The following is a 12242-nucleotide window of genomic DNA, read 5'->3' as shown; positions in this document are numbered from 1 at the left end:
TGCTCATGGGGACGTGTCTTATGAGGGCAAATTACTTCTGGGGTTAATAGACACAGCACCAATTTATGCCAGCAGTGAATCCAGCCTATCCACTGCATCATTTGCTTTACAAATAGAAACCTGGAGTTTCTCAATGTGTATCAAAGGGAGATGTTATAAAGATTTCAAAGATTCCTGTGTACCTACCATGTTTAGAAGACTCGTTTTTTGGCAGGTTGGCTCTAAGAATGAAATTGTTTAGGCTGTTGAGATAAGCTGGAAGGCTGTGGTACCCTTCTGGAGTATACCATACCTACATTCAATTGGGAGATAAAAACAACAAGTAGAAGATCATTACCAAGATCTGTGTTGTTTTCTGTTTGGACAAATTAATGCTGCTGTAACTAATATTTAAAAACTGTGATTCTAAAAACATTTGGTAAAGGTATGACATCTAAAAAGTAAGGACCAAAGCTTTGGTGCTGTTGGGTGCTGAGAACTTTGGTCTGGATCCAAGCAACACAGCTAGTGCCAGTGGCTGTTATGGGAAAGGAAAGCCATGAATTAATTTAGTACTGTGCACTATCAACCAAACAGTTCACCAAGGCCCCAGTTCTACAATGACTTTTGGAAATGTCCACACATTACCTCAATGGCTTCAGGTTCAGTACATAAAGAGATCATTGCAGCCTATATTCCAACCATCAGGTCTTTACCTAGAGGTGGAATTCCCTTTTACCCCTTGGAAAATCTAAACAAAAACCCAAACCAAAACGGGAAAACTGAGTTTTTACAATAAGGGCCAGAGAGTCCCAAACACACTAAGAGCTTTGTCATAGTTATTGATTTTCTAGGGGAGGCTCTCAGATACTACAGAGATGGACTTCAGTGCAAAAGCCCAAGCCAGAGATATATCTCAATTATCCTCGAACTATAAGAAAATTAAGGCTTCTGGTGATGAGGACTGTGTCAGAAACAACCCAACCTGGGTTGTAATTATGTAATAAAAGACCACATTTTGTACGTAGATTGTAAATGTATCTTTAGTCTAAATATGGAAGTGTGAGGTTCCATCTTTATTGCTCACTTTCAGAGCAAACCAACTCAATTTGTAGGCCAAAGGGGTTATCTTTCATTAACAGCTTACTCTATGCGCAAGTGAGTCTGTTCTTGAGAGATGCCTAATGTGAGCAGGGGTACACAGTTTGGTCTGCATTAAGCTAGAGGAGCAAAGCATTTGTTATTAGTAGCCATGGCTTATACAAAAGAACTAAAATGGTTGCATTTTTCGGCATTACACCATAACATGGGACAACCTGTCCATGCCAGACAATGCATTTTAGACTATATTAGAAGACCAGGATAAAGATGAAGGGAGTTGGTCAATGTGCAGCAGCTGCTTCCATGACTAGGAAGTGAAAGACAGTGCAATAGAAGATGTGTGACTGGTCTAGAAATGAGTCATGCCTCCTGGTACTTCTAGATGGCAGGGAAGAATGGCTAGTCCAGCACTGAAAGCTAGCTTTAGAGGGCACTTTTGCTGCCATTCTGGATCCACTCCTTGTGTTAAGGCAAAAGTTGCCCCAGATCAAAGACAATGGGGTGTTTGAGAGGGCAGGAAGCCTGAAGAGACCATGCTGGAGGTAAGCCATGACTGGAGTGAATATGCAGCAAATGAGAGCAAGGGCTTGAGGAGATGATGAGCTATGCATTTAGGCTGATGACCTCCTGGGGTGCAGCAGAATCATAGAGGCTAGGGGGAACCAAGATGTACAATGCCCATCCACTTTCTAGAATATGTCAAGCAATTTCTCTATCTTATCTTCCATGCATTTATTTTGTCTTAATGAAGATACACCAAGTATTGGTGAATCCTCAAAAAAAGTGCCTAAAACATGCAAGGTTGGTAACTTGGCTTCATCCTCTTTAAGTGATGATCATATCAGGCAAGACGCCTTCTTTGCATTCGCATTATGGCAGTTTTGCATGACCCTACCGCCACAATGCTAGTTACCTTAGTGAGTGTTCTGTTGGCCGGCACTGGGCTGATATCAAACTGGAGGTCACTAGTCAAAGGCAGCCCAAAACTCCAACCACCATACCTGAACGGAAAAGAGGGACACACGATCATCAGAAACGTGCAAGGCTAGACCCTGGGCTAGTATAAAGTCGCATTAGCTACGCTGGAGTCAATTAAGAGATGCCAATTTCCACCAGGGCTTCTAAACATTATTGTAATGCAAAGAATCACCAGCACTGGAGTGCCTCTGGCATTATGTTAGTACAAATGACAAGAGCATTTAGCTCAGCATTTATAGAGTAGTCCAGTCAGCATTACTGAAGGAGCCTTTACTTTTAAAAGAAAGACAAAAACAAAGCAGCTAAGTTGAAATCTCTAGATACCACTCCGGGAAACATTGCAGTTGAAAGGAAATGCGTTGTTTTTCTGACTCCTTTCACTGAACAATTCTATGTTTGTGTAAGATTTGCACAAAAGATGAAGAATTCATCTCAAATCAGTAAGGAAATTAATTTTTTACAGTTGATTTATCTGTACTTTTTATTTTTTGCGTCAAAGCACTTTATATACAGTCCTCTCTTATAAAGAAGGAGTACCTAATAGTGAAGAAACTGGCTTAGAAGGCCCTGATTTAACAAAGCACTTTAGGCATGTGCTTAAGTAACATTAATAAGGCACAAACCCATTCTGAAAATGCAGTATGCACTTAAACACCTTGTTGAATCAGAGTTTAGGAGCACAATCTCTGTACAAGGTGTGTTTAACTGTGAAAGCTATCAAATTTCTTTTTTTCCTTGTTTTATTTTTTCGATTGGTCAACATTTTTCTGAAAAAAATGCAACTGTCGTCATACCAGGTGGTTCAGCTCCAACATTACATAGTGCCATACTGGAGTGCAGGAATAGGCCTGCCTTAGAGTGCATCCAACAGGCATTACAATTAACCCTGTACCTCCAATACAGCTTTAAAATAACCTTGTATCTACAGCAGGAGAGCATATGAAAAATAAATTTAAAATAGCTGGGTTGTTAAAAGAGAATTAAACACTTAACAAGCCAGTAACTAATGATGAAACAGACAATGAGGGACAAATGGATTTATGTTGTACCTTTTCTGCAGAAAATCTCTGGCAGTTTCTAAAAGGTATGTTTCCACATCATGCCCAGTAAGATTATAAACCATCCTGGATGAGAAGGTTCTTCGGTGAGGTGGGGAAAAGGCAAATTGTGGGCATGTCTGGAAAAGAAAGAAAGAAAGAAAACAATTAAAACTGTTTCTTTAACTAAAACACAAGTATCATAAATCAAATGAACAGCATTTAAGACTTCCCATATTTACTCTGGTTCAAGATGAGGTTTATTCCCCAAGGGAGGTTGGGGGGGTGGGGCAGGAGAGCCTTTGTCTTAGATTTGAACACCAACCTGGGGCAAGCAGGTGAAGTCAGAGCTGCTGCCTGCCCCAGGCTAGAATGGCTCATTTAGTGAGGGACAGCTCATTTAGGGGTTCATTTAGCCCCTACCTCCATGACTTCATGCTGCCCCCTGCAGCCTATCCCCTCCCACCCCCCAATCCCTGCCCCTTTCTCCCAACTGCTCTTTTCTGCCATTGCCTTCCCAGGCACAGGCATCAGTTTCAGGGGTATGGGCAGGCACAGGGGCAATGGGCTGGGAGGAGGAGGAGGAGGAGGAACAAGTACAAGCAAGGGGTGGGAGGCTGAATTTAAGATGACCTAATTTCTGGCAGGATCATCTTAAATTCAAAGTTGTCTTAGATTTGGGTCAATAAGGTATATTCCTGTCCAAGGACTGGTGCTTCAAAAGAATGGGGATCTGGGTTCAGAGCTCTGAAGCATTAGGGCATACATTCCAATGTGTTGTTTTTAATGCTTGTGGTCCCCATTCAGCAACGAACTTATGGAGATGCCCTAGTTCAAGTCTTGGTTCAACTAAGCACCTGCTGAAGTCCTGCTGAGATCAAAATAACTTTGGCACATGTTTCAAGGTGAGTGATCACCTACATTTGCTCAATTAATGCCTACCATAGCTATAAGGGGCTAAATATGAGTGTAATTCACCCATATGCCTACAGGGTTTGGCTCTTCATCTGAAATGACAGAAGTCCTAGGAAAAGCTCCCATTTCCTCGTGTCCCTCCAGCAATCTATATCCCCACAGTCCCCTACTGGGTGCCTATATCCATCATTTCTCTCCTCTTCAGTTCAATAACGGGATCTGATAGGGTGGAATTGATCTCAACATAGATTCACAAGCTTAGTATCAAGCAGGGAGGCTATGGAAGCAGCATCTTGCCTCTTCATGCTGCCTTGCTTTTTTCTGACCCAGAACCTGGCCAAGGCAAAGCAACCCATAAAAAAGAAGAACTGCTGCAGCTTCACAGCAGCAATGTGCTGTGTTTTTTACTGCTTTGCCAGGAGTGCAGAGAAATCCTGAGCAGCCCTGGCCCAAACAGGACAGCTGGAAGGCACACAACATGTTGTTTTACAAACTGTATCAGTCAAAGAGAGAGTCAAAGTTACATTGACTTCAGAGGATGCAGGATCAGGCCCCTGGACACTGCTTAAAGTTGACATGCCCTCCCCATCAAACAGCACACCTGCTACTCCCCTCTGCTAGTACATTACAAAAGAGCATGCCTCCCCTACAATATATCTGATTATTTCTTTTCACCAGGGGACGCAAGACAGCTGAGAAACACCTGCTTTGTGCCAGCCAAATGGAAATCATTGCCACGCATGCTACAGATCTATTTGAAACAGTAATCAATGATTTGAAATTAACAATATTCCTAACAAATTGCACAAAACAGGCAGATTTTCAGCTTTGGACCAGGTTTCCTAATGGGATAAGCAGAAGTAACTTTTAACAACATTGGCTGTGTCATCAGACATCTTACACTGAGATTGTAAGGGTCTGCCTTGGAGCAGGGTCTGCCTTCTCATGACATGTATATACAGAGCCCAGCACAATAAGGTCCTGATCTGAGCCTGTAAGTGCCAATGCAGTGCAAAGTGATAACTATTTATTAAACATCATCATCATCTATTATACAAAGAGCGTAAAAGCAGATGGACCCAGACTTCTTCACTCACTTAAATCTTTGAAGGCAAATGGTGATAATAGGGCACTTCCACATAAAGATAGCACACTATAAAATGCAATTTTCCTCTTGAATACATACTCACTTCTGTTAAATGGGACAATCATGCAACACTGAAAAACACCATTAAAACCTTTTCCACTGAGGGTAGGTAAGTACAGAAGGCAGAGAAATTACTGTGTGAATCTCCCTCAGAGCACAGTATTCCCTCCTCTCTGCTAAAGTAAAATTACTGCTTGTCAAAGGGTGCTAAAGTGACAGTCCTGGAGAAGGAAGCTCTCTGTATACCTACAGATCAAGTACATCATGTTTAGTGCCAGCAATAGGTTCTGCATCACTGCTACTTAACAACATATATCTTCCCAGGATCTGAAGGGGGAACTTCTAGAGATAAAGTGTAAGATATAAAACTGATGCAAATTAACATAGCTACTCCAGTTTACTAGCTGAGGGCCTCCCCCGAGAAGTTAATTTACCCTCTGAGACTATTCAGTCCATGACCTCTTTGCTGAGACTTGCTACAGAGATGCCAATTAGTGGTAACTGCAATAGTACTATCTTGGGAGGCAGTATCAGTCACTGCACAACTGGGATGTAGGCTTGGTTCTGCCATTGACCTGCTGGAGATTGACTAAGTGACCATGAAGAAGTTGTGCCACCTTTCTCTGCTTCTTTTTTCCTCCCACTTTGTCTGCCTGGTCTACTTAAGCCCCAGTCCTGCAGACATTTCCATTGATTTCAGTGGGGTTATTCATAGTAGTGTGGAGCACAGGGGCAGAGTGGTTAAGCATTGCACTATGCCTCCAGAGGCATGAATACAAGCTACACTCCAAACTTGGGCCAAAGGCCTCTCCTAGTTGACCCGGCTATAAATGGATACCTAATAATTTGGGCTGGAGGGTCAAAAGTGGAGGGATTTGATAATAGTCTGATGAGCCTCAAGGGTCCTGAGTTACAGCAGTAAAATTAAACACTCATGTAAAGGTTTGTAAGATCTGCACCTTGGGTTATAATCTCTTTAGTCCAGAGATATTTTTCCTTATGAGTATATGCAATGTCTAGTACATCAAACAGCCACTTGATAACAATTTTCACCATGGTTTGGGATGGAGCTGAACCAGTGAGTTCCCATTTGCAATACCTGACGTCTGAACTATGAGATAATTTGTACACCAGGTACCTCTCAAGGATTTCAAATTCACTCTCTCATTAAGTATTAATTTAGCTTTACCTGGTGGCTGCCTGTGCAGTTGCAGGCAGAATATTTAGTGCTCTGGTTTCCACTGAATACCCACTGGCCAAGCATATCTTCTTTTAAACACCTGAAAACAAGCACATTATTTTCCTGAAATTTCCAATGTATAGACATGCAAATAGTATCTAATTATGCAATGACAGAGGTCCCTGTAATAGAGCAAGGGTGACAGAATATATACAGCCCTTTGGAGAGGACCAGCCTGTACAGTGGGCCAGGGTGTGTCCTCAGAGGTGCTGGGCAGCCCACAATTCCCACTGAATTCAATTGGGACTGTAGTTGTTCAGCAGTTCTGAATGCATAGCAGTTTTAGCTTTGGTTCTATAGACATGATTTTGGTGGTCACTGTTATGCTGATTGGGAGGAGACTATTAAGCCTGCTTCAAAACCCCAAAGCCAAAAGCCTAAAAAGTTTAAGATGAAAAGGCCAAAATAAGATTACAAATAAATGACATCCCCCTCTGCTAGAGGTGTTGCACTGGAGACCCATGTGATAGTAACAAACTGCAGATCACCACAAATATTTCCCTGCACTGTATTAATTCCCTCAGGGAATATTTGGCAGTTAATATGGACCCTTTCATAATTCATCTGTAAAAACCAAGTTAACCTACTTCTCTGTCAGCTCAACTGAAGGACAAGAAAGCTTTCTAACTTGGATCATAGCCATAGGGGCAAGGCCAGTGGTTCTCAACTATTTTAGACTCAAGGCACCCCTCCATTACTTTTGTGAATTTAGTAGTATTCCATTTCACAAATCAATCTCCTTTGTCTTCTGACTTCAGAAAAATAATAGAGCAATTCTTCTATTATAAAGAATTCAGACAGATCAAAGCAAGTCAGAGTTTTTTTGACACTATGGGTTCCTATTTGAAATCTCTGGCGTTATGTCATAAATTATGTGTAGGTGTTTGCATACCTAACAATGCTATTGTTGCGTTGCACTCTTAAAAGCATCTCACAGTAGTGTGGTTGAGAATTATTCAGCTAGACTGTCAGCCTTTATGTTGAGTAGCCCCTTATTCTGAAGATAGTCTTATTGGTATAAATAGGACTTTTTGGAAAAGTAAAGTAGCACTCAACATGGGTAAGAATATTACAGTGTAGCCTCATTATTTTTATCTCCAAAGCAGTTCCTGTCAGTCATATTTACCACTCTGCAACCCTTACTCATTGTGACAAGTATTTTAAAGCATATACCCAATGAAGTCAAATGACTTACTCCTATGACTAAGAGTTCACCACTGAGAGTGTGGGCTGCATAACTGAGTCCTGAAAGTTTGGTTCAGTTTGCCTAATAAATGTAAGTACTGTAGTTTGAAAATCAGATTGTTTCAAAACTCTTCTACATGATGATGCAAATCTATTTTCAGGAACTCAGGCAATAGATTAAGCTTTTCTGATGTGGCACTGGGGTCTGAAAACTTTGCAGATGATCAAAGGCTGTTATTAAAATCTGACGGCTATTAATTTTATGTCATTTCCTTTTGCAGATTAGGAATTTTAAAAGGAGGAGATGAAGAACTACTTACGAATTACTTTCATTCATGCATGTGTTATCTGTTCCAGGGAAAGAAAGCATTGAAGCGACTAAAGCATCTGTGGTTTCATTAAAGTTCCTAAGATTTAACAAAGAAAAAAAAGAACTGTTCAAGATAGTTTCATTATGGGCCAAGCTGTGAAAATTTGTTGGCTGAATTAAATAATGGAGCTAAATAAATGATCGTTTTGGTCCCTGGTCCTGCAAAGCATATAACCTCATGCATAATTAGAAGCATGAGGACAGTTCCATTGGTTAATGAGACTACATGTATAGTTAGCATGACACCCATGCTCCAGGGCTTTGCTGAATTAAGGCTCAAGTGGATCTCATTTAAGCTTGAGGCCACTTTAAATTTTGCTTCAAATAAGAGCCATCTACTGTGATGTCAGAGAGTATATTTAGGATATATACAGACTTCCCATTCTCTCCTCTACCAACTCCCCTCCAAACCCAACTATCAGGCAATGTGTGCATGAAACATTCCACTTGCTAACCGAAATAGATGGTAGTGTCTATGGAATATATGGCTCCTATTACCTCACCAAAGGAATTAGCTCTGGCTCAATCCCCCACCCAGTGTGTTTAGGAAAAATATAAATTGAATGATTTAAAAAAAAAAAAAAAAAAGTGATACTCACCCAAAGAAATCAACCTGGTCAGAGAACCCATACATGGAGGGAGAAAGGAGGAGGTCTGGATATTCAGCCTCCTTTGTTCTCAGTGTACCAAGCCCCATAGCTGTTGCCACAAAGAGTACTGGTAAGATGACCTGAGCAATAAAGCCTTTCACATTACGTCGGGTATGGTGGAACCTCTTGATGAACACGGCATTTGCTCTCTTGAGCAGCAACGGCCATTTCTTCAGCTTTCTTGGTCTAAGCAAGGATTGGTCTGACACGAGAAATGGAATCACACTCAGCACCTTCTCTTGATTAATGTTGTAGAGAGTTGGAAACTGATTGTGAGATAAGAATATCTTATCACTCCCATTTACGAACAGAAAATCAAGCTATGAGGTTAAGTGGCTTACCAGAAGATACAGTGTCAGAGCTGGGATTAGAACTCAGCCTTTCCCTGGCCCCCAGTTGTGTGTGTGCGCGTATGCGTGAGCGTGCATGCATGTAATATTTACATTTCAACTGCATGTCAGAGGAGCATGCATATGTGCTCATGTGTAACATTTACAGTTACATTTCATGCCAGAGGAAAAGAGCTCTCCTATCAGAGGCAAAAAAGCAAGTCCCTTACATTTATACATGCAGCTTAGATAGGAAACTTACAACTGTTCAAATTTGCAAGCTTGAAATTTTCACCATTTAAAAACTAGCTCCTCAGACACAGCTCAATAATAAAAGTCACGTAATGAAAAAACAAGGCATATGAACTGTTATAGAAACTAATTGATAATTTGCACTGAAAAAGCTGCTGTTGGTTAAACGCTGAACAAATCCTTGTACAAGATATTCCTCTTTATCTGGTCCAGCAGAGACTCTTTTGAAATGAATGAAATATTATCTCTCACATGTATAAGACAGAGCCAAGCAAATCATTTTCAGCAGTTTCATTAGGGATGACATAAAACACTTCCCTAAACACTTTGAGTTACTGTTTATAATGTTTCACTGTTAAAGCATAGGTCTGCTCTGAAAAGCAAGCATGAAAATATTGTGGGAGTCCAAGGGTATCATTTGCTTAGTTCCTTCCTTGTTTTACGGGGTTTGTTCACATGTAAAAGGATGCCTTTGCTCAAATCTGGGGCCTTCATTTTTTATTACTCATTGCCCATAACAAAAAACCCTGAAGGCCAAATCAAGTTTTCACTGACAGGTTACACCTTTACTGTATCTAGTCCACAATGAGTTTGCAGATCTTTAAATGACTGGAATTTAGCAAACAATTCTGTTGGTGATTCACCACAAGGGAAAAGCATCCAGCCTGCTCTCTTCTAGCTGTGTTAGTTTGGCACAAAATTAAAGGGTGTTACATATATTCTCTTTCATATTGTGCAAAAGGATGTTCCATATATTCTCTTTCATATTGTGCTAACGTTGATAAGTCAATCTGGCGCATTAGTTGTGATTACATTCAGATGTATACCTTGTTCTTTTGCCAAAGAGTTGCATTTGATTAAATTAAAAGGATATATTTATCTAGTGGGAGCTGGCTTCAAAAATCCCCTTCCATAAATTACTTTGTGATTCAGACTATTAGAAACTAGTGTTACGGTAAAGCTGTATTTTTACTCGATAGATAATTGTTAGTTGGCCAAAGTTTGATCTCCAGTTAACCAAAGAAAAGGGGTAATGTGCAATATGTTCCCAGCCAGCCTGTGTGTCACTTCTTAAATTTGATATAAATGTGGAATAAAAGTTAGGATTAAATTAATACCATCTTTGTCAGTGAAGCTGTGACTGTTCAAAGACATCTCATCACTGTTCATTAAACCATTGGGTTCGGGCACCACTTGGGGCAACTTATTGTCATCTTGTTGATCTTTCTCTAGGTCTTGAGTCAGGTTAAGAAATACCTATTGAACAAGAAAGGAAGAGAATAATATTCCAGCTTCAATCATTACAGCTAAATTCCACAGTAACTACCAACATATATTCTTGTAATTGAGTTATGACTTGATGATGCTTCTCCAGATTACAATTTTCTCCCTGATCCTGCTTTATTCTGGACAAAGTATAAATTAACAACTTCCTTCCCAGAAAGCACCCAGCTCTGAACCTCTGGCTAGTAAGTTGGAATGGGATGGACTTCTTCTCAACCCATGTAGTGAAGAGCATCAAGAAGTTAGCCTTTCCTGTCCCCTCGGGATCTGCCTTACTTGAAGAGTGAACTTGAATTATCTTACTTTGAGATATTTTTTCTCAAGTTAGTCTAGCTTGGGCAAAAGAGGCTGTGGTTTGACTGCCTGCATTGGCATGGTCTGGGATGGTCACCATTATGAGTGACCATCTGGTGCTAAGGTTTCTAGACCACATCCCAAATTTATTGGGAACACACCTCAAAAAGCTCTCAATTTCTTCTCAGTAAACTGTGGGAAATCTTACATGAACAACAGAGGGGAATCTGTGGGAAGGCACTGGAGGACTAGTAGCATTTGAGTATCACTCGCCAGAATCACCACTCATATCTACAGCAGAAAAGTTGTGCTCATTCACATTTTTCATCTATATTTTCCCTTCTAGTACTACCTTCAGTAGGAGGAGAAAAGTCTGTTCTTAAGCTAAGTAACTCAACATAGAACCCTAATGATGACAACAGAATGTAGAGCTTTTTCACAAATTAGTTGTTCAAATTAAAATTATTGAGGAATCTAGTTTTTAATCTCATATTCTATTTTATGAAAACTTTAAACTGTTTTGTCTTCATTAAGATTTTGCCTCAACGTAATTTATTTGGATTAAGAATACCATTTTTCTTCACTCTTGGACCAGCAAATGTGTGTTAAAATGCACTGTAACATGTGTGTAAAGGTTAAAGTAGGTGAATGGGGCTCAAATTAGGAGCAACAATAATGTTATAACATAAATTCACTTTGCAACAAAGACAAAATCCAAGTGGTCAGAGAGTTCTAAGCAGAGGCTTAATGAGGTCCTTTATTCTCCCTTGCACCTCTGCCAAGTCAAACAGGGATAATCTATCTTTTTTTTTTTTTAAATACTCTTTGTCTTAGTTTTGTTTAGTGAATGGTTGTGTTTGTTCAGGGGTAATGACCTGAATGCTGATAAATAAATCTTCATAATAAGTGACTGGAGATTATCAACTTTACAGCCAGCTCAGCTGTGAAAGAAAAAGTGCACTTGCAGGGGTGTCACCTAAGTCTCTACAGAGAATCCAAGGATCAGAGACGGAGTACTGGAAACAGTTTTCTGTCAGCCCCATCACTCTCAATAATTTATTTTTTCACTTAAATCACAGATATGAATAAAGAAAAGCTCCCAAATGTGGCTAGATGCAACCTTCTCTACCTGAGAGTTCAGACAGACAGAAGCTGCTCTGAGTAGTCTGAATTGTTCCATTTAAACTAATGAGGTGTTCACTCTGGAGCTTAACGACGACACGTTACATGGCAACATTGTTAGGCTTCTTCTCCCAGCTGATTCTTTCAGCAGACCTATTCATATTCGTCAGCACTGCAAAGTAAATTTAAGTAGTATGCTACTATTCCTTCTTTCTTGTAGTCTAATCATGGTGTGTCCCGTTCTTGAGAAGGCACTGAAAAATCCTTAGTGAGCTGATATTCTTTGTGGAGAGAGAGCGTACTCCATCTTGGGCTTTAGAAGAACACACGACTTCAACAAAATACAAAAGCCTGGTAAA

The 12242-nt window shown here is 40.3% G+C and overlaps 1 protein-coding gene across 1 annotated transcript in view; it reads right to left on the bottom strand.

The window, feature by feature from the left end:
- ABCA12 (ATP binding cassette subfamily A member 12) overlaps positions 1-12242 on the bottom strand; it is a 131160-nt gene that overhangs the window by 24334 nt on the left and 94584 nt on the right. Inside the window, exons 34-40 of the mRNA XM_014518193.2 lie at positions 10302-10440; positions 8552-8804; positions 7903-7989; positions 6347-6437; positions 3108-3235; positions 1994-2081; positions 187-292 (exon numbers count right to left, since the gene is read on the bottom strand). Coding sequence (XP_014373679.1) covers positions 187-292; positions 1994-2081; positions 3108-3235; positions 6347-6437; positions 7903-7989; positions 8552-8804; positions 10302-10440 — 892 coding nt within the window. The remainder of the gene's footprint in view (positions 1-186; positions 293-1993; positions 2082-3107; positions 3236-6346; positions 6438-7902; positions 7990-8551; positions 8805-10301; positions 10441-12242) is intronic.

This window comes from Alligator sinensis, unplaced genomic scaffold (genome assembly GCF_000455745.1).
Source record: "Alligator sinensis unplaced genomic scaffold, ASM45574v1 scaffold233_2, whole genome shotgun sequence".
NCBI classification, from domain to species: Eukaryota; Metazoa; Chordata; order Crocodylia; family Alligatoridae; genus Alligator; species Alligator sinensis.
This window is presented reverse-complemented; position numbering and strand designations above follow the sequence as displayed.